This window comes from Coloeus monedula, assembly GCF_965178545.1.
Source record: "Coloeus monedula genome assembly, chromosome: 1".
In the NCBI taxonomy this organism is placed as follows: Eukaryota; Metazoa; Chordata; class Aves; order Passeriformes; family Corvidae; genus Coloeus; species Coloeus monedula.
In genome coordinates, this window is record NC_138781.1 from 62137327 (window position 1) to 62157876 (window position 20550).

Below are 20550 nucleotides of genomic sequence, written 5' to 3' on the forward strand. Positions count from 1 at the left end.
ATGCTTCAATGGCTTTTTTCAAATCTAATGACTGTTTCTGGTAAGTTTGTTTCTGGTAAGTCTGTTTCTGGTTACCACACAATTTTTTTTGGATTTAGAATAAACTGGAGATGTTTAGGAAACAATAGATTGCATATAAAAATGGGTGTCAAAAATGCAATAAAATGCTGTCCTTACCATCTGTTTTCTTTGATTCATCCCCCACACTAAATTTATCTTTTCTGTCCAATTTATTGTCTTCCTTTAATTCACCTAGAAATAAGCAATAAGAAGCAATAAGAAACACTATAAGCATTTTAATGCAGAGTGCATTTTAATGCTTGTGGCTCAGCGAAATTGCAACACCCAAAGGAGATGTTCCTTAGGAGGAGAGGTCTGAATTCAAAAGGAACTGAATTAACACATTTTCATAGAACAAAGCACCAGAAAAAATTCATCCAACTCCTACAGATAAGCAAGCTTTACAATCTACTTATACATTTCTTCTAATTATGAAAACCTTTTAAAGTTCATATGCAAGCTCACAATTCCTCTGATTGTATGTAGGCCAGTAAAAACCTGATCATAAGCTTCATTTCAGAATCAGGAGTCTGAAACATTTATGCTTTCCAAAGAAATAAGATCCTGCAAGGCTTCATCATAAGTGTCTGTTTTAAAGAACCATCTTAGATACCCTGAACAGGCCTGTGTAATTTTGCCTTACTTTCTCTTACTAGATTCCTTTATCTACAGATTCATTTGTTTTGATATCAGGGAACAATCCTCCTAGCACTGATCATTGCCTTTAGAGTCTCTGTAGCAAACCAGAAAATCAAGGCCTTTGGCAGAGAAATGGTTCATGCAGAATGAAAATAGCAACTTAAGATGGGGTGTATTTTATGAAGCCAGGAATGTCAACCAAGAGTCATTCTTTTTTTGGTCCTCTATTAGTCATACAGCAAAGCACATCAGACCTTACCAGACCATCCCTTCACTGAATGAGAATGCCAAATGCTAGATCAAATAAAAAATAACTTAAAGGGAAAGCTGTAGCAGAACAGAATTATTTCAGCTGCAGTGTCCAAACAGTATGAAAGGTCTTCTTCCTTTTGTGATGCACACCTCAACACAAAAAGCTGTAAAAGTCTCACTTCAGAATTTTGTAAATGTGAGGCTGTATTACAGTGATGCTTTTTCCATCTGTATTACTATTTTTGGTACTATAACTACTTCCCAGCCTTTGGATCAAGATTAAAGGTATTAAGTGTTAAAGAGGATGTGATCTGCCTTCAAAATACTCATGGGCAGTGGATATTTATTTTTGGAACAGCTTAAAAAAAGAAAAATTCTAGAGAAACAAGGTCTCCCTCTTCCACAATGTGCCTTAATCATTAGCATATTTATTGTTCTTGGATGGTAGTGGATCAATCTCTCCAATTAAGCTTCATCATAGTATAAAAGAGGAATGGTTTTCAAACCCAAAAATATTTAACAAGATAGAACCCAAGCATGCTCTGTTCAGCTTTTATTCAAAACTTTTCATGTTTATCTTCCTAAACTCACTGTGTGGGTGAAAAAAAAATGAATGCAAGATGATACTGGACTAGCAGCACCCTCCTCATCTGATCACACTGCCACTGAGTTGGGGTCTTTGTACAGAGAGGTCGTGAGCAGATCCAACAGGGTTTAGGTGTCTGTTTGATGAAGGCGGTCTTAAAAAAAAAAGGGGAACTGAAACAAAAATGCACCTAGCAAAGCACAAAAGTCTTCTTGCATTTCCTCCACTTTCATACAGCTGATGGTAGTGATGAGCTAACAATGCTTTTTTGACCATTGCATAAACAAGTTGCTTGACCCTACGTGTGTGCAGGAAAAATGCCAAACATCTACACATGCACTATTTCAGAGTTCGATCTCTCAGAGAAAGCACAGGGCAGTGAATGACAGAGACACTTTAAACTCACCTGATAACACAATTTCTGAACTTACAGGGAATATTATGAAAAGGGGACTTTTGAGTAATGTTGTATCTACCATGTCATATTGCCAGCAGCAGAGCAGAATAATGATCATGTTGATCTTTTTGAAAGGGATTACAGAGGCAGAGAAATAATAAGACAAATACATTAGATGAGATATTAACATGCAGGCATAAAGGAAGCTGTGGTGAATCCACAGATACGAATGTTTTCATCAGTCCCCAGAGACTCTGTAGTGATTGTACCTCATAAAGGCCTTATCCCATAAACAAAGGAGTAGAATTTCTTTTCCTGAGGAAGACACTAGTTTTCAAAAATTATAATTCCTTTCAAAGCACTTTTGACAACTGCAGCAGAGACACATTGCCGAAAAAGGTACGAACAAAATCACTACAGTAGTATTAATCCCCATATTGTTAGAAGCATGCAACACAAAGGATTTTGGAAGAAAAGTCTGGTGCAGTCTAACTGGAATTTCGTGTGTCCCTGACCTTTTTGTCTTCCTGAGGAGCCCATTCCATTCACACATGTAGCACTGTCTGAAGAAAAATCCCATACATTAGAGAAAGACAGCTTTGATTCCCACAGTCCTTCCAATCTAAAAAACCCCTAAGAATGAAGGAATTACTGGGAAAGGCCAGCAACCCTGAGAATGATATCAGGAATTTTTTAAACACAATTTCTGCATCTTCTGCCATCTAAACTCACTGCTTGAACCTGGACTTTCAAAGCCTAAATGCTCATTCCGTCTTTTTCTAAGAGGAGGCTTCTAAGTGGTTTTTTTGCTACTTTTGGACTGCATGACACTAGCCAAGTTTGTGACAAGTCACATGTGACTGTACTGCCATTTTTTGATATTGGCTCCAGGGAGCAGGAGGTGTGCAGGGAAGGACAGTGAAATAGCCAAGAGACAAGTGATCTCTTCTATTGGGTTTAATAAGTGTTTTTAATGTTTAATGGAATTTTCAAACTTTTTTTCCACTTTTTTTTGGGTGCAGAATGGGATTCTTATTTTAACTCAGTTCCACAGCAAGTTAAAAACACTGGAATAAAATTTCTGTAAAAAAAAACCCTCAAAAAATAAAGGCTCATGACTGTCCTTGTAAAAAAATAAATGGAGTAAAGGAAGGATAGATGAAATAAATCCTAAAAAATTAGTTGAGAAAAATTCTCTGTTCCAAAACATATTTGGATCTGAGGTTCAAATCAAAGATGTCTTTAATTTGCTTTAAAATGAGTTTGTAAGCCAACTTTGGTTTCTCCTCTGTCATTTACTCAAGCAATGAAGATGTTCATTGAAGCAAGAATATTTGTTTCAGCTTTCCATGCTGTGAATCATAAGAGGCTACTTCAGTTCCATGAGAAAAATAATTTTTCCTTTTTTTCCAAGCAGGTATGATGAACCCCATCTACAGAAGAACACTACTTGTAATTTAATTTAGTTTCTGATTCCCATATGTAGGTGACTATGCCTATGTTCAGGAAGAGATTCTGGGCCCAGGAATGCTTTTTCAGGACATCAGGTTCCCCCATCACTAAGGTGAGATCCTGGTTTTAGGGCTGGATTTATGTTTCAGTGGAAGGAGAGAACTCACCATTCTGGACATAGTGTTTCTCTCCTCCCACAACATGATGAGGATCCATTTTCTTATCTGTCCTAGGTGCATTTTTCACTTGATAGGCCTCGTGTTTGCTCATACCACTTTGCCAAGTGCCCTTTACAGGATTCTTACCGGAATCTGCACTTTCGCTTTCCCCAGGATTTGGTTCTTTGCTCTTTTCTGTCTTTGCTTCTTTGACATCTTCACCTGGCTTCCCATCCTGTTTGTCTCTTTCCTTTTCATCTGTTCCCTGATAAGGATTTTCCTCTGCTTCTTTCTTAGCTTTATCTTCTGCATCCTCAGCAAAGACAGAAGCCAAACAAGGAAAGAAATCACAACTATCAGTCAATTTGACAAGAACAACTCACGTGTCTAAATCTACTTCAGCTTTTCACATGCAAACAAATTTTCTAAGATAAATGTAGAAACTGATTTGACAATGGAAAAAGAATGTAGGAGGACATTTAACAAAATATTCTGAAAATAACCCCCCTGGTTGTCCTAAATGTATATTATGCACATGTCCTATTTTTACCATTAAAAGTTCACCTTTGAAAAAGTGGTTCCTCATAATTCTTAAAAGGCAAAAAGAGATACTAGCTACTAAATGCTGTAGGGATGTCTCACAGATTTCACAGAACATTCTGAGTTGAAAAGGGACCCATAAAGTGCAACTTTTATATGAATGGGCCATACAGAGGTCAAGGCCATGCTCTAACCATCTGAGCTAATCTCAGGGTCTCATGGCATACAGAATGATTCCTCTCATTTGGGGATCTGAAAAAAAAGCTTTATTTTGCGCCTGGACCACAGGACAGAACTTTGCATCAGGAGAATCAGGCCTGCTACAACACCATTGGATGAGTGTCTCTTGCCAAAAGTAGTGTCAGCAGATACTATATCTAAATGGTGCTTTGTACATTAGAGTGTTTGTTTAATCAGTTCTTTTGTTTGTAGCTCTTTAATGATGATCATTTAGGCAAAAAAAAATCAGTAATAAACTCACTTTTCTCATACAGTATAAGAAATTTTCTATAAATATCATAGGATATAAACAGCTCACTGAGGCTTCTAGGGACAATGCCATTACCAAAGGGAATACAGTATTGTACAAATAATTTAATAATAATATTAGCTACAAAAATAGCAATAATAGGTTCCTTCCTTTCTGATCCCCAATTTCTATTTGCTGTCAACAAACAGTAAATGCTTCTGTATTCTCTTAATAATAATTGTTTGCACTGGTTATGCATCTTGAGTGCAAGACACCAGTTTGACAAGGATCAGCAGTTTAAGCCCCTGCTATGTGGCCGGCCTTGCTGCAAGACAGGTAAGGAGGGTGCTGCAGAAACTTGCTGCAAGTCAGGAGAAAATAGCAGCCGAACAAAGATACTGATGCAAGTGGGCTGGAGTCCAAAACCAGTTCCTTAGTCCTTAGCCCACACAAAGATATGCTGAGCCATGTGTTTGTATAACTCTTTCAGGATTAAAAAAATATGCATGCTTGTACTGCTAAATGTACCTCGAAACACAGAAATGATGTAAAAGTCCCCCACAGTTCTGTCTTTCGCATAGGGTTTTTATATAGTAAATGCTTAGTCAAGAAAATATATATGGTACATGTTGAAATTAAATTCTTAAAACTAGTTACCTGTATTGTAACTTCATTCACTCAACGCTCCTATACTGTGAGACACTGAACATGTTAAATGCTTTGCTTGTTTGGTCAGCTTTAATTTGGTCCATAAGGAACTGATAGATATTAAAACAAACAAACAAACAAAAACAAAGAAACCCATAACAAAACAAAAAAAAACCAACCAAACAAAACAAAACAAAAAAAAAACCAACAAAAACCACACAAAAAAAACCAACAGAAAAAACCCACCAAAAAATAAAGTCCCTGGGAAATAAATAGATTTTGAATTATGTTTTGTTTTCACTTTCATGGAATGCCTAGAAAGTGTTTTTCATTAATGGCAAGTTTTAATCACAAAGGAAAGTTTGGTTTGAATAAAACATGATTTCCTGAACCTTTAGACAGGTCTTTCAGTTGAAGAGGAAAAATCTGCTCTGACACTTTGGAGAACTATGCCAAATCCCTAAAGTCACAGCCACATAATACATTAAAATCAAACTCCTTCCATTTATATGAAATAAAACAACTCCATTAAATAAGGGATTGAGCAACAACTATTCAGATCAGAGAATAAATTGTATCATTATACCTAAATGATTCTCAAAATGTGGGTCTCAGTATTTCCAAAAGAACTCCAATAATAGAGATTTGCTAATGTCTAACTTATTAGACATTATAATAATGTTTATAATAACCTGCCAATTTTTTCTCCTCTTAATGGTCCAGGGTATTTGAATTAAAAATAGTTTCCTTATTTTGCAATAGTCTTCAAAAAACTGCTTTCAGCTATACACTTTCTTATCTATAACCAAGTTATAAATTTCATTGCTGTACTCTGCATTGTCTACAACTGGTTCATATGTTTTATCAACTGCAGTGGCCAAAACTGGACACAGAAACAGCACTGAGGGCTTTGTTACTGCTGAAAAGATGAGAAGAATGCCAGACAGGTCTTAGAAGCAAAGTCTTTTGGGGTTTTTTGGTTGTTTTTTTTTGGGGGGGGGGGTGTGTGTGTGTGGTGGGTTGCTTTGTTTTGTTTTGCTTTGTTGAGTTTTTTCAGTGGTGGTGGGTTGTTGGCTGGGATTTTTTTTCAGTTTCATGACAGTATTGAACCCTGGTCAACTTTCAACCAACATATATTCTCATATTCTTCTGAAATGTTTGCAGTCCTTCCCAGACTGATGAACGCACACACAATTGCAGCTTCGTTCCTAATTAATTTTCCAAGTTATCACCAGAAATATGAAACCAGCTGTGAATACAGAATATCCTGTCCTCCTCCCCTGAACTATCCCCCAATTACCATCCATCTCTTAAACTACCACCTCGTTTCAAATTGAACAATGAACAATTGGTAAACCTGTACCTACAAGTACTGTTCCAACTATTTTTCCACCCACTGTGAGTGTGATTTGTGATTTCAGGGGAACTCCCTTTCAATTTTTTTCCTCCCATTGTTCACATCCTCTTCATTATGTACACTTACACCACGTAAGAAGAATATAAGGCAGAGAGGAGTCACAATGTCCCTATCTTTCTGAATTCAAAGTGAGTTGTTGAACTCAAAAAGCAGATTCTTTCAAACTATCAGTGCTTACTTTGAGAATGGTTAGATTGAAGATGAAGAAGAAGAGGTCAGCAGAATTTTTACTCTTTCACTAAGAAGCCTGGCTGTTACCTTTGGTGGCTTGCACTTTCCATTTCTCCCTGTTCTGCTGCACCACCTCAGTCCAGGTGGTTTTAAAACATTTGAAGTCTACAGTGAGTATGGAGCAGTTGAGTGAGGCACTTCCTTCGGATCCAGTGCTCTTGACACTTGATCTTTTAACTTCGGAGGGACTAATGCTATTCAGACTGGGACACAATATCACAAAACACGGAAGAAATCAGTATTCCATACACTCAAATACAGCTAAGAAAAAATAATGTTTGAAAGTCAGATAACAGAGCCACCCTGTAAAAATAAGCTTGAATACCTTATCCTTCCCCTCTCTTCCACCCCAGGCCAACCAATGTTAAAGCAAAGAGTACAAGTAATTAGAAATAAAGGGCTGCTTTTCCCTTTCTATATTTTGGCATTCTTAGTCACTAAGAAATAGAATCAGTCGAAGTGCTGTCACTACTTTTTTTGTGTATCTCCTCTCCCTAAATCTTACTGGAGAGTCAGACAATTCTAGAAATCAAATATATCAAAGGAGGAGTCTCCTAAAATTCACCAATGGGAGGTATTAAGCACAGGTCAATCTCTGTGAAGGGCTTGATGACCTCAGCTGAGGCTCAGGCACTTGTTTCTGTTACAGATCCTACAGCTGACTTTTGAGGATAGATGCTTTTATTGTGAACATTTTAATAAAGGCAACAAGCTTACTGACATAGAAAGATATTAGTGTTTGGTCTTTGCTCAAGAGCAAAGAAGTCAGCTGGGAGAGCAAATCCTGACTTGGTACCCCTACTCTAGGGAGCACTACCCATGTGGCATTTGAATTCCAAGATATGCCTTGTCAATTAAACTGTTAAAAGAGTAGTATCTCTAAAACAGCAGTGCAGGTTCAATTGGCCAAGACTTCCTACACCTAAATTCCAGATAAATTGTGGTGGTTCTTCGCGCATTTGCATAACCCTAAATACTATCTAGCCCTAAAAGTGGGCTTATTCTTTCCAGCCATCATTTGTGTTTCAATCCCATTTATACTTCTAGACACGAAGAAACAAGTGCCTCCCAGTTACTCTCATCACATTCTCTCTGACATTAGTGACTGAGAGAGCATTGAGAGTATATCTGAGAGTGCATGTAATTGCATGGCTGTAACCATTTGTGCTCCTTGTCTTAGAAGGCTGATGCCACCCTCCTCCCTCTTGGACCTCCTCCAGGCTGGACTTCCCTGCACAAAGTCACCTCACAGGGTGAGCTGCAATGTTGACAATGCAGATATGGGTCTTTAAGACACAAGAAGGACATACACTGTAGGAGGGGGGAAATCAGGGCAGTTGATTGCAATGGCAGCTTGTGCAGAGTGAAGGGAGAGGGTGCAAGGTTATTCACCTGGAACGCCTAAATCCAGACATGCCAGAGTGGGAAGCTTCATCAATTAGCGGAGTCACAATTTTCTCTGTCATGTCGGTCAACACGGTAAAGGTGGGTTCCACAATGAAATCAATGAAACCTGAGAAGAAATACAAACAGAGTCAAGCAGGCAAGAGAAGGATTTATGTGGAGTCCCTGCTTCAGTGAATACAGATGACCACACTGTAAATAACAGAGTAAAAAATTATACCTTGAAAGAGGGATAGGCAAATACTAGAAAGGGAAAACTGAGTTATACATTAATCCCTGACCCAAGACCCTCAATATAGCATGCAATAAAAGGTACCTACTTAAACACTGGAAAGAAACTGTGTCAAATCAGAACATAAACAGACTCATCAAGACTTGTTTTGTATGAGTAGTGTGATATTGAAATCAAATTCCTAGTAGATTTTGATAAAACTTAAAAATAAAGTTCACCTTGAATGAAGAATTGTCTCAAAGAAGAAAATTAATGTAATAGTAATAATAGCAGTAAGCTTAAACCTCCCTTACTGCATATCAGTATGTTGTTGTGAATTCTCTCTCCTCGGTGTTTGGCCAGATTTTTCTTGTTGATAATAAAACAGATCTAGATGCTTTTCCCACATTTTTTTAATATTAAAAAAGGGGGAAAAATAAATAATTTTTACTTCAGTATACAGTTTGACAGAGATGAATATGGCTCTGATCTGAACGCTGGGAAGTGCAGACTGAAGAGTCCTATGGCCATAAGATCATGAGATGAAGGAAAATCCAAATTGCCTGAATACAGTGTGGAAGTGAGTAGCTTACAGTAGCTTATACATTTCCCTAATTCTTTTAGCACTTCACTTATGAAATTTCTTAGTGCCACAGGTAGTTAAGGAAATCACAAAGTCCTTAATCCCTCCTAAGGCACACTGGGATCCAGTTTACAATTACTACTGTTACAAATTCCTGCTATTACAATTTTTAGATATGTGTTACTTATCAACAGTTGATTATTCATTAATAATATTGTAATTTCTCTGACCAGGTGCGTTGATTTTGTACAGCCTGGTTTTTGGTAATAGGGGGGCCACAGAGGTGGCTTCTGTGAGAAGCTGCTAGAAGCTTCCACCATGGCCAGCAAAGCCAATCCCTGATGGCTCTGAGCATGGACATGCCATTCGCCTAGTCTGGGCCCATTAGAAAGGTTGGTAATGCCTCTGTGATAACATATTAAAGAAAAAATCAAAACAAAGTGGGCACACACATTTTTTCTTCTAGTCAGAGAAGAGGAGGAGGTGAGAACATGTGAGGGAAAACAACATGGAGACACCAAGGTCAGTGAAGAAGGAGGGGAAGGAGGTGCTCCAGGCACTGGAGCCAAGATTCCTGTGCAGGCCATGGTGATGACCATGGTGAAGCAGCTGTGCCCCTGCAGCCCATGGAGGTCCATGGGGGATGCAGAGATCTACCCACAGCCTGTGGGGGAGGTGCTCACACAGGAGCGGGTGGATGCAGTTGAGGAGGCTGTGATCCAGTGGAAGACCCAGTGGAGAGAGGGGGCCCTCCTTCCAGGCTGGAGCAGCCTGTCCTTGGAGGACTGCACCCCATGGAAGTGCACACCCACACCCATGCCACAGCAGTTTTGGGAGGACTGTCTGCTTGTGGGTGGAACTCACATTGCAGCAGTTTTGGGAGGACTTCTGCTCATGAGGGTGGACACACGCTGGAGAAGTTCATAGAGAACTGTCTCTGTGGGAGGGACCCCATGGTCTCACAGGGGAAGGACTCCTCTCCTGGAGCAGCAGAAGAAAACCTCAGGTGATGAACTGACAAAAACCCCCATGCCCTGTCTTCCTGCACTGTCGTGGGAAGGAGGGAGGGGCTGGGAGAAAAAAGGTGTTTTAAGGACTTCTTCAATTTCTCATTATCGTCCTTTGACTCTGTTAGTAATACATTCACTTTGAAACGTGAAGTTGAGCCTGTTTTGCCCTTGGAATGTTTTCTCCCTATCCTTATCTCAACTCATGAACCCTTCGTTAAATTTTTCTCTCCTCTGCCCAGCTGTGGCAGGGGAGGGTGAGCAAGTGGCTTTCATGGGTGCCTGGTGTTGGGCTAGTGTCAAACCATGACTCCAGGTCATGATATGTTTCTACAGCACTGGTGATTCTGGGTGATAACTGAACAACAAAAGAAGAAGAGACCATGTGGTTCAGGCACTTGAATTCACATATGCTTCAATCCACATCTTGAGTGCAAAGCAGTGGAGCATTCTCCTAGTTCCATTTCCCTCCCCCATATTTTTGCTAAATTTCTAAAAGGATGGATTATTATGTGTATTTTCATGCCAATCAAATTAAAAATGCTACTTTCAAGTAACATTCTGTAAATCTGGAGACACATTCAGTCTTATCTGAACATGTGAGTCATGTGCCTCCATAACACTGAGTCAGTCCTATCTATTAAAATTTAGAAAAAAAAGAATTCTCAGGTAGTTAATCAGAAATGCATGCAGTATACAGCTTGAACAGGAAATTGTACGCTAGATCACAACCCAGATAGTCCCAGTAAACTTCATATAATTTTTTTAAGCACTGGGAATTTTACTGACTGAGAACAGTGGTCAGTGTGCCACAGGAATCCTAAGGATAATGAGAACTTGATTTACATGTTTGTGTGTCTGTCTGTCTATATGTCTCTTCTATTCCCCTTCACTCAAAAACTTGTTTGCCTTTTAATGACCGAAGAAACCCAAGTCATAGTACCTTGTCATTCTGCTCAGCAAGTAATACCACTGCCATTTGCTCCATCACCACTAAGAACCCTGAGACATGCAAATCTCTGATATCAGACACATGAGTATGTCACAACTTCAGCAGCAAGACAGTGGGATCTGTTTTGTGAGATACTGAACTGTTGCACGTAAACACATTAAACAGTTGTGTTTAAGAAACAAGTTTTCCCTGTGAGAGGTCTTGCATCTCATCAACAAGGACAAGCAGAGGTGCCATAGGTAAACAAACTCAAATACATAGGAAAACTTTTCTTTGATAAGTGGTGTTTTTTCCTCTATTCCCTATAACATGAGTAAGTTACTCAACTATGTTACCTTAAAATGGGGATTATAATAAAGTTGGAATTTCTGCTATTGTAGGAAAAAAAATTAGGACTTTATTAAAAATTGTGTAACTTTTGCCATATTCTCACATGCCTCCCCCCCTTGTGTGTTCTCACTCTTTACCTGAAGACATTGAGATTTAAACATGGTGATTTAGTTTGCTAATTAAAACCCTGAATATCAAACAATGAGCCTGAGTTTTAAAACCTATTAATACTAATGACTAGTTTATCATTCTTTTTCTCCTTCAATAGAATGAGCAGGATAAATATTTCTGTATCCTAGACACCAAGATGATTTTACTAGTTAATGCTGCATGCTAGGAGTGAATTCCAGGCATATGCCTACTGTTCATTCATTATACCTGTGAACATCAACACAGGAAAAATTGGGTAGATAGTTTCTCTAAAGTCCACCATAAAAAAAAATCAGCAGCATGCACTTATCAGCCTTTATCCAATGTTTTCTGAAAGTGCATTTTTATTTCTTGACAGTAAAAGGACAAAAATAAAAGCCCGCTGTTGCATTTATCAGCTGCAAAAGAGGACAATGACAATAAAGGCTGATCTTCAGTAACACAAGCTTCCGAGAGATTGAGCCAGAGAAGTTTTAGCTCTAGATATTCTTGTTGAGAAATATGAAAGTCTTGGTCTGGTTTTCTTTGTAGTTTTTTTCTCTGACAAGCAGCTTGACTTCCCAACAAAAATTTCTCCCAATTTCTGTACTACACTATGGTACAGAAATATTTGCCATACTCATTCTATTGAATAAGAAAAAGGATAATAAATTGGTCATTATAATTAACATTAATAGGTTTTCAAAATAAAGTTCATTAATTTATATTCATGGGGTTTTTATTTATCTGTTTAAACTGAACAATTTTTTCATAACCTGATGCAACAGGAGAGACACATTCTTTCCTTTGAGGAGATTTTTTTTGTTGGATTGCTTAATTTCATGCAAAAAGTCCATACTGCCAAAACCTTCAGTCTGCATTTGTGAAAAACTTTCATTAATGAAAATGTGTGCCCACTGTTGTTGCATCTACAGTGACCTTACAGCAGCAAACCAGCAACTACAAACAAGTCGAGCCACCAGAACAGGATTTCTAGGCTGTGTCCTTGATAGAACCAAAAGTACAATTTTATTTCACAAAGAACAAAGGTTTTTTATTTGTGAGAATTGATGGCTTCTTGGTGCAGATAACAATTATAGAATCCCTAAGGTTGGAAAGGATCTTTAAAATCATCAAGTCCAACCACATAATAGTACAATTTGGAATTCAGTAAGAACTTACTTTGGCAAAGAAATGTAATTACTAGTCTAAGAAACAATTTGTTGAGGCTATTAATTAGATAAATGAATGAATGAAAAGACGTTATTTGTCTGAGAATCTAACCTACAACTTTGAAAGTCTTATCTCAGTGACAGCCAGAAAACATAGGTGGTTTCAATTTAACAAAAGGGACATTAGAAAAAGACACTGTCAAAATGTGCAGCAGACTGAGAAATTAATAATTTTATAATGGTAGAAGGCAAAAATAAAGAGTAGTCTATTAATGTCAATGGATTATTAAAGTGCACAAATGAAATAGTATATGACTAAATAAGCCTGCCTTTGTCTACTGACAAGTGCCTCTAAGGTAAATTTTATTTGTGATGGTTTAATATAGCATTAATTTTGCAGTGGCTTGACACAAGGGGTATCGGAACAGAAGTTTCTTTCTGCCCCTGGTCTTTCTGAGCAAAGGAGCACAATAGGAGGAGGACCAGGAAAACTGGTTCCCAAGCACAGACAACCCTATGTAGAGGGACCCCGGGGGAGGTACAACCCCTCTTCCCTGTAAGGAGTGAGGAACATATCTAAAAGCTGATAAAACAGATGTGTAAGAGAAGTATCCACCTGTACTTTCTCTCAAAGCAACCAGAGAGGGAGAGTTTATCTTCTCCCACAGCACAACAATAAACCTATGTCCTGGAGTCCTCAGCATGAGTTTTAGCTGAAACTGTAGCACTTCAAGTTTGTTGTGCTTTCCTCCAGGGAGCTACTGGCGGAACACACAGTTGTATGGTGGGTTATTGTGGCAGAGGAGTAAATGCCACAAGCCTGGTAAACCAAGCTAGGCTTGTATAGGGCCTTCTAACTCAGATTCTGAGGTGAATTGTCTAAACTTACAAAGCCAGAAAAATTTGGGATGCTGTCTCTGAGATAATGGCTTGCCTACCAGGAGCAATGAAATAATTTTAAACAGGAGCAGCTCTTAGCCAAATATATGAATCTCTACTTTCCTAGATTCAGGGAAATTTTTGTTTCATTCTTCGAGAGAAATTTCTTGCTTCAAATATTTTGTTTGGTTTTTATAATGTGTCTTCTGTCTTTCTGTTTTTCTCAGTTCCCTCAGTTTTAGTGTCCAGGTTATCTTTCCTTCTTTATTCCATTTGGCTACCTATTCTCCAGTTGAGGCTGGAACATGCTCTTCTATCTATTTCACTTACTTCCAAGGTATAAAAATCCACCCAGAAATCCACCTTTTCCATGTTCTCTTCATTGCACCAAGTCCCCTAAGCAGTTTCACTTAGCCCTTCTTGTTCTTTCACTAAATGTCAGGCTTGTTGCTTCATCCTTGCCCTAATTTTTCACTCAGTAACTGAAGGAGAGGTAGAGAAAATCTGTTGGTGAGTCTGTAAAAAGATCTCTTTTTCTGAATGGGTGGCTCAGAAAAAGGTTTGCTAGTTGCTTGGCTTCAGTGAAAAATAATGGTTGGTTTAAAGCATTGGGAGGGAAAGGGTGAAAGGAATAAATTGTTTTGCCCAGGTCATCAAAGGAACTGACATTACATTTTCATATACACCAATGACACTCATTCACATGATATTCCCATGTGTGCCTTGTCTTCACAGCTCACAAAACCATGGAGTAAGTGTCATAACCAGGTACTGTAGTTATTTCTGCAGACACATCAGAGGTAACTTGGTTACTGTATGGAACCATCTCCATAAATTTAATGTCTCCTCTTTGAATTGTCAATCTGGAGGAAATAAAGCCATTGTGCCTTATTTCCTCTCTTTAACATAGTTCCAAATGATGAGATCACTAGGATCTCAGCACTATTGGGAAGACAAAGTTTTTCTTTTAAGATGTTACTTTGCATGCACCAAAAGGGACATACCTATTTGAGATTGAGCAACCATAGTAGATTTCCGATCACACAGAGGAGAGAAGGGCAGCCCTAGTTCTGCTTCTTTGTCACCCTGGAGAAAAAAATTGACAAGAAATTTTAAAAAGAAAAGACACATTGTACTTTAATATCTTATATCACGACTGTAAAAGCCTCTCATTTTACTTTCTTTAATTAAGTTTGGACTTTATTTAGATAGCTTGTTTTTAACAGAAATTGTGGAGAATTTGAGTCTGGCTGGAAAAGTTGTAGTCCAAGGAGAAGTTGGTGAATTAAGCATCTTGATTCCAGTAACATTTCATCAGAACTTTCCCTGCTTGCTTGCTACTTCTATGCACCAACTAAAAACCCACTTGAGCACAAGAATGCTTCTCACTGCAGTTCTCCAGAGAACTCAGAGCAAATCTTTCATGACAAAACATCAGTGGCAGGACTGATTTTTCAAGGCTTGCACTTCTTTGCATGTCTTTTTTAGTGCTTCAGATAAGGCTGGCCGGATGCAGATTAGTAATTTTTTCCAAAGAAAACACTAACAGTTTTCTATGAGAAAGTAACCTGCTTGGTTGATGTGGGACAAGCTGTGGACATTGTCTACCTGGATTTCTCCAAGGCTTTTGATATGGTTTCCAATAGCCTCCTCCTAAAGACACTGATGCATTATAGTATAGACAAGTGGTACATGCAGTAGGTGGGGAACTGGCTGACAGGCCCCAGCCTGTCAGCAAGTGGTAGTAAATAGCTTCTTTTCAAACTAGCAACCTGTCACAAGCAGGATACTCCAGACATCAACACTGGACCCAATGCTGTTTAATATCTTTGTAAGTGATCTGGATGTTGGGATCAAGCATACCCCGGTGAAGTTTGCTGGTGATACCAAACCAAGTGGGAAACAGGACACTTCTAAAGGGAGAGTCATCCTGCACGCAGACCTGGATAGGCTGGAAGAGTGAGCTCACAAGAACATTATGAAGTTCAACAAGGACAAATGTTAGGTCTTGAACCTGGGAAAACATAATCCAGGACCACAACACAATCTTGCAACAACCCAGCTGGGGAGCAGCTCTGTGGAAAAGGACCTGAGGGTCCTGTTGGACAACAATCTAATATGAGTAAACACTGTGGTGCTCTGGTGAAGAAAACAACTGGATGGTGGGATGCGTCAACAAGGGTGTCACCAGCAGAGATAAAGAAATCATTATCCCACTCTAGTCAGTGCCTGCCAGGCCATAGCTGCAATATGGTGTTGGGGTTTTAGTTTAGTCCTAGTTTTTTTCCTGTTAAAGGAATTTTTTCCCATATGCATGTTGCTAGGGGACAAATGGCTGTACTTAAGAAAGACAAAAGAGGGGGGGTGGGACGGGCCTGGCTACTCCTTTGTTTTCACCTGGGTGTGGGGTCAGTTCGCTCTCTGCGTTCTCGGGGGAGAGGAGCCTGGTTCTTTTCGGCCGTTTTTCTTTCTGCGGAGAAAGATCCCAGGATCCCCGGCCCACCTTCCCTGCCCCGCTGGAGGCCGGGCTGTGGCCACCCTGCCCCACCGCTGATTCAAGCCTTCGCTGCGTTGTAGCTTCTGCTTGCCCTGCCTGCCTGGACCGCCGGGGGGTTTCCCGCTTGGATACATTGCGTCTGCCACCCGGGATTTGGGCTCATCCCTGCTGCTCCAGCCTGCTGTTCCAGCCTGCTGTTCCCGAAGCTCCAGCTGGACACCGGGGCCAGCCATCTGGGGCTTGTGAAGCCTTTGTTCCATCCCTTCCCGGGATCCCAGGGCACGGGTGCCGCGTGTTTCCCGAGCTCGCTCCGGAGCGCCCCCTGCAGCCATGGGGGAACCATCGCACCTGCCCTGCTCACCGGGAGCCGCCAGCGCCCCTGCCGGCTGCGAGCGGAACTGCACCCGAGGGGAAAGGGCCCGACAGCCGAGAGGGCTGGGACTGGGTTTGTGATTGTTTGCTGTTACTGCCATAGTTGTTTTGTTTGACTGGATATATATATATATAGAGAGAGAGAGAGAGAGAGAGAGTGTAAAGAACTGTTATTCCTATTTCCCACATCTTTGCCTAAAGGCTTTTGATTTCAAAATTATAATAACTCAGAGGGAAAGGGGTTACATCTGCCACTTCAAGGGAGGCTTCTGCCTTCCTTAGCAGACACCTGTCTTTCAAAACCAAGACATACGGTGTTCAGTTTTGGTCCCCCCATGAAGAAAAAGAAGTGGATAAGCTGGAGAGGATTAAGAGAAGGGCTGCAGGGATGATAAAAGAACTGGGAAGCCTGCCATGTAAGTAAGGCCTGAGTGAACTGTGTTTGTTAAGCCTTGAGAAGAGAAACCTTAGGAGAGACCTTATCACCATGTTCCAGCATTTAAAGGCTGGAAAAGAAGATGGATTTTACAAGGAGATACATGAAAAGATGAGAGGTAATGGATACAAGTTATTCCTGAAGAGATTCTGATTAGATGCAAGACAAAAAATTTTCACAATGAGATCAGCCATTAAAATAATCTCCCCAGGGGAGTGGTGGATTCCCCAGTGTTGGACACTTTTAAGATTCAGCTGGATAGGGTGCTGGACCATCTTATTTAAATTGTGCTTTTGCCAAGAAAGGTTGGACCAGATGATCCTTCAGCTTCCTTCCAACCTGGTATTCTATGATGCTATGAATACGACATTTCACATTACCTTTAGATTACATTTACATTTTAATTATATAAGTCAAAACATGCCTACTGGCCCTCAGAACAGAAAGTCCTTTTGTAGCATCACAACATGGTAGAAGATCAAGTGCTATAACCTCATATTTCCCAGTTTTCCAGTTTTTCAAGTCACATGTTTCCAAAGGCCCTTTAATATAATTCAGTCACTCTGTAACATTGGTTTATGCTGAGAAGATATGTATAGGATGACATAGCTGCACTATTCCCCATAGAGCATTCAAATTCATATAGCCTGTTAAATATACTGTAAAAATATTTCCTAAATTAGCAGCTCGCTGTAATTGTGCTGAACTTCTTGCCAGTGTTCTGACTAATGTCAAATAGAAGCTAAAATATTCAGGAAACTAACTAGAGAAAAGCTTCTGTGGGTATAAGAAGAGCTGAATTCTTCTTATTTTTGTTGATAAAATATACATAAAATGGGGGCACAAGTTCTGTTAGGATTTTGTGTGAAACAACAAGAAATAGTTTCCTTCTACTGCAGAACAATTCTGCTTTATGTTAGGAGCTTGATATACAAATATCAGAGTAAAACACAAATTAAACACAGAAATACTTCCAAGTAACATTCCTTTACTGTGTCAGCTGTGTCACCCAGAAAAACCATCTCTCGATGCCTGCTCATTCTTCTCTTACTCCTTAGACCTCCTAAAGACCCCAGTGGCTAATTGTCTTGGAAAGGAACACCTGCCTGCCTTTGTGACTGCTCAGAGAGACACTTGATTTCTAAGCTGTTTGAGCAGCTCCCTAATAGCTAGCTAAAACACATTAGTAGAACTAATTAATAAAGGGAAGATGTTTGCTTTAAGAGATGCTCATAGATGTTGAGTATAAAAAAACAGTATTGTACTTAGAATCTTGCACCCCTACAGCATGGTCACTTGGTGTATGAAGACCTGTGTCATGTCACATCTCAAAATACTGGGAAACCAACAGGGTTGGGGATCTTTTCCAGTATAGGTTAAGTCAGGCTTTATGTCTCTGCAGAGTACTTAACAGAAAGGAGAGGAAAGGGTCTGCAATTAAAGACCATAAGGAAATACATGTCTAATCTTAGGTCAAGAAAATTCAACCATAGTCTCCTTGGCTAGTAGTAGTTCTCAGTATTGTGGTTTAGGGATGGTATTCTCCAGTTTAGTGCTCCCACTAAAAACCTCAAAACCATGCATTACTCACTTACTCCCCATTCCCCTCCCCCTGCAGTGGGTTGGAAAGGAAAATTGAACGCACAAAAAAGTTACAGATCATAACTTAAGAACAATCTCCTGGAAACAGCAATGAGAAAAGAGAACAAACAGTAATAGCAACAATATGAATAGCAAAATTGTACAAGAGAACAGCAAGTGATTCACATGCAGATGCACCCCATGGAGCCCAACCTGACTGCCACCACACTACACTGCCTCAGAAGAAAGCCCTTCCCCCATCCCAGGAAAATGATGTGAAGTGGTATAGAACAACCTCCGGGTCCTAGCCATGCCTCTTCTGCCTGCTGTTAAAATTAATCCTGTCCCATTCGGAACCAGGACAGTACCCAACCCTTATTCTATACCATTTGCATCATGCCCAGATCCTACACTTTCCAACTATATACATATATATAGACAAATATATATAAATACATATATACATATGCATTTAAAAGCACTGTTATCATTTCTGTAGTCAATGGCCATCCCTCCAAGATGCCTGTTGAGCTCATTTAGACCATGACTGTGGGTTCTATCCATCCTAGGTGTCTTCCAGGGCAGAAGGGCTGGTGTGCTGTTGGGTGGCTGCAAGCTGCATCAGGAGCTCACAACTGGTGTATCTGGAGCAGTCCGTAGTTCTTGTCCATGGTTGGTTATGGCATACAGTGGCAGTGTCATTCAGCAACCAATATTATACAATTCAACATTACAGACTGTTCTCACCCAAAAATCAAATCCCTTTGAGGTATACATAACGTTTTCCCATCACTCTGCATTACATACCAAGTCCACCCAAGTCCTTGAGCAAAACAATCCCACATTTGCTTGTGGCCGGACTAAGCCAAACTGTCTTTCCAAACATATTCCTCATATGCACCTGTCTTAGGGCCACTTTATGGTGTGTATCCCATATCTCTGCTGTATGCCCAGAAATTAATTCTTGTGCCTTTCTGTGCCTTTAAACTCAGCCTGAGAGGGGGAAGGAAAAACTAAGCAAAACTTTTTCAAAGCAGTTTGCAGCTTGTTCAAGGTCACACAGAGATAGCGACTTTGTTTTCAGCTGCGGCAGGGGAGCAAGGAAGTACTCGGCTTGCTGTTTTCCAGTCAGCTTTTGGCCAGTTTTTCAGTTTCTTTTCTCCGGAGAGAGACTGAGAGTTGAACTTTTTTTCCTTCTCTGGAATTTCAGGTTTTCTCCCTTTTCTGCTGGACTGCTTCAATATCAGAACACATTGGGAGGACTTTCCACCGAGCACAGAGGGCCTGGCCATGGGCCAAGCTCCAGCTCTGAGGAGACCAAAGGGACGACTCTAACACTTTCCCAGATTTTTTCTCCACAGTGAGAGATTTCATTATTTAGCATTATCATCTTTTTCCCATGTGTTTGTTAAATAAATAGTTTTTATCTCCTTCACTTTCCTTCGAGGAAAATTTATTTTTCCCAAACCTGGTGGGGGGATGGCTGGTTGTGACCTGCGATCTCTCAGAGGATATATTTCTAAATTTGGCCAAACCGGAACAGCACCACAGGGACTTTGTCCCCTTCTATGGTACGAGGAGGTTTTAATTGGGCGGGGGGAGCTTGATTAGCAGAGCCTCTAGTCTGGACTAACCAGATGGCCTCCACAAAATGTAGATCCCAATGCTTGAACATCCCACCACCTATGGCTCTCAATATGGTTTTTTAACAGCCCATTGTACCATTCAATATTCCCAGAGGTTGGTGCATGATAATGAGTATGATACACCCACTCAATAGCATGTTCTCTTGGCCAGGTGTCTATGAGGTGATTTTTAAAATGAATCCCATTGTCTGATTCAATCCTTTCTGGGGTGCCATGTTGCCACAGGACTTGTTTTTCAAGGCCCAAGATGGCATTACAGGTAGTGGTGTGAGAGCACATCTCCAGTGGTTGTTTCCACCACTGTAAGTACATAGTATATAAGTACACTTTCTTGGTGGGTTTGCCCGAGTGTGATGCAATCAATCTCCCAGGCCTCCCCATATTTATATTTCAACAATTGTCCTCCATACCATAGAGGCATTATCTGCTTGGTCTGCTTGATTACAGTGCATATTTCACAGTTGTGAATAACCTGAGAGATAGAACCCATGGGTAAGTCCAC

General features: G+C 40.0%; 1 protein-coding gene across 1 annotated transcript in view; it reads right to left on the reverse strand.

Annotated features, from left to right (window-relative positions):
* Window positions 1-20550, reverse strand: part of PDE1C (phosphodiesterase 1C) — a gene marked incomplete at both ends in the record, with an annotated part of 356527 nt that overhangs the window by 32237 nt on the left and 303740 nt on the right. The window contains 5 exons of the mRNA XM_082298542.1: window positions 178-252; window positions 3554-3850; window positions 6877-7052; window positions 8242-8362; window positions 14521-14602. Of these exons, the coding sequence (XP_082154668.1) occupies window positions 178-252; window positions 3554-3850; window positions 6877-7052; window positions 8242-8362; window positions 14521-14602 (751 nt within the window). The remainder of the gene's footprint in view (window positions 1-177; window positions 253-3553; window positions 3851-6876; window positions 7053-8241; window positions 8363-14520; window positions 14603-20550) is intronic.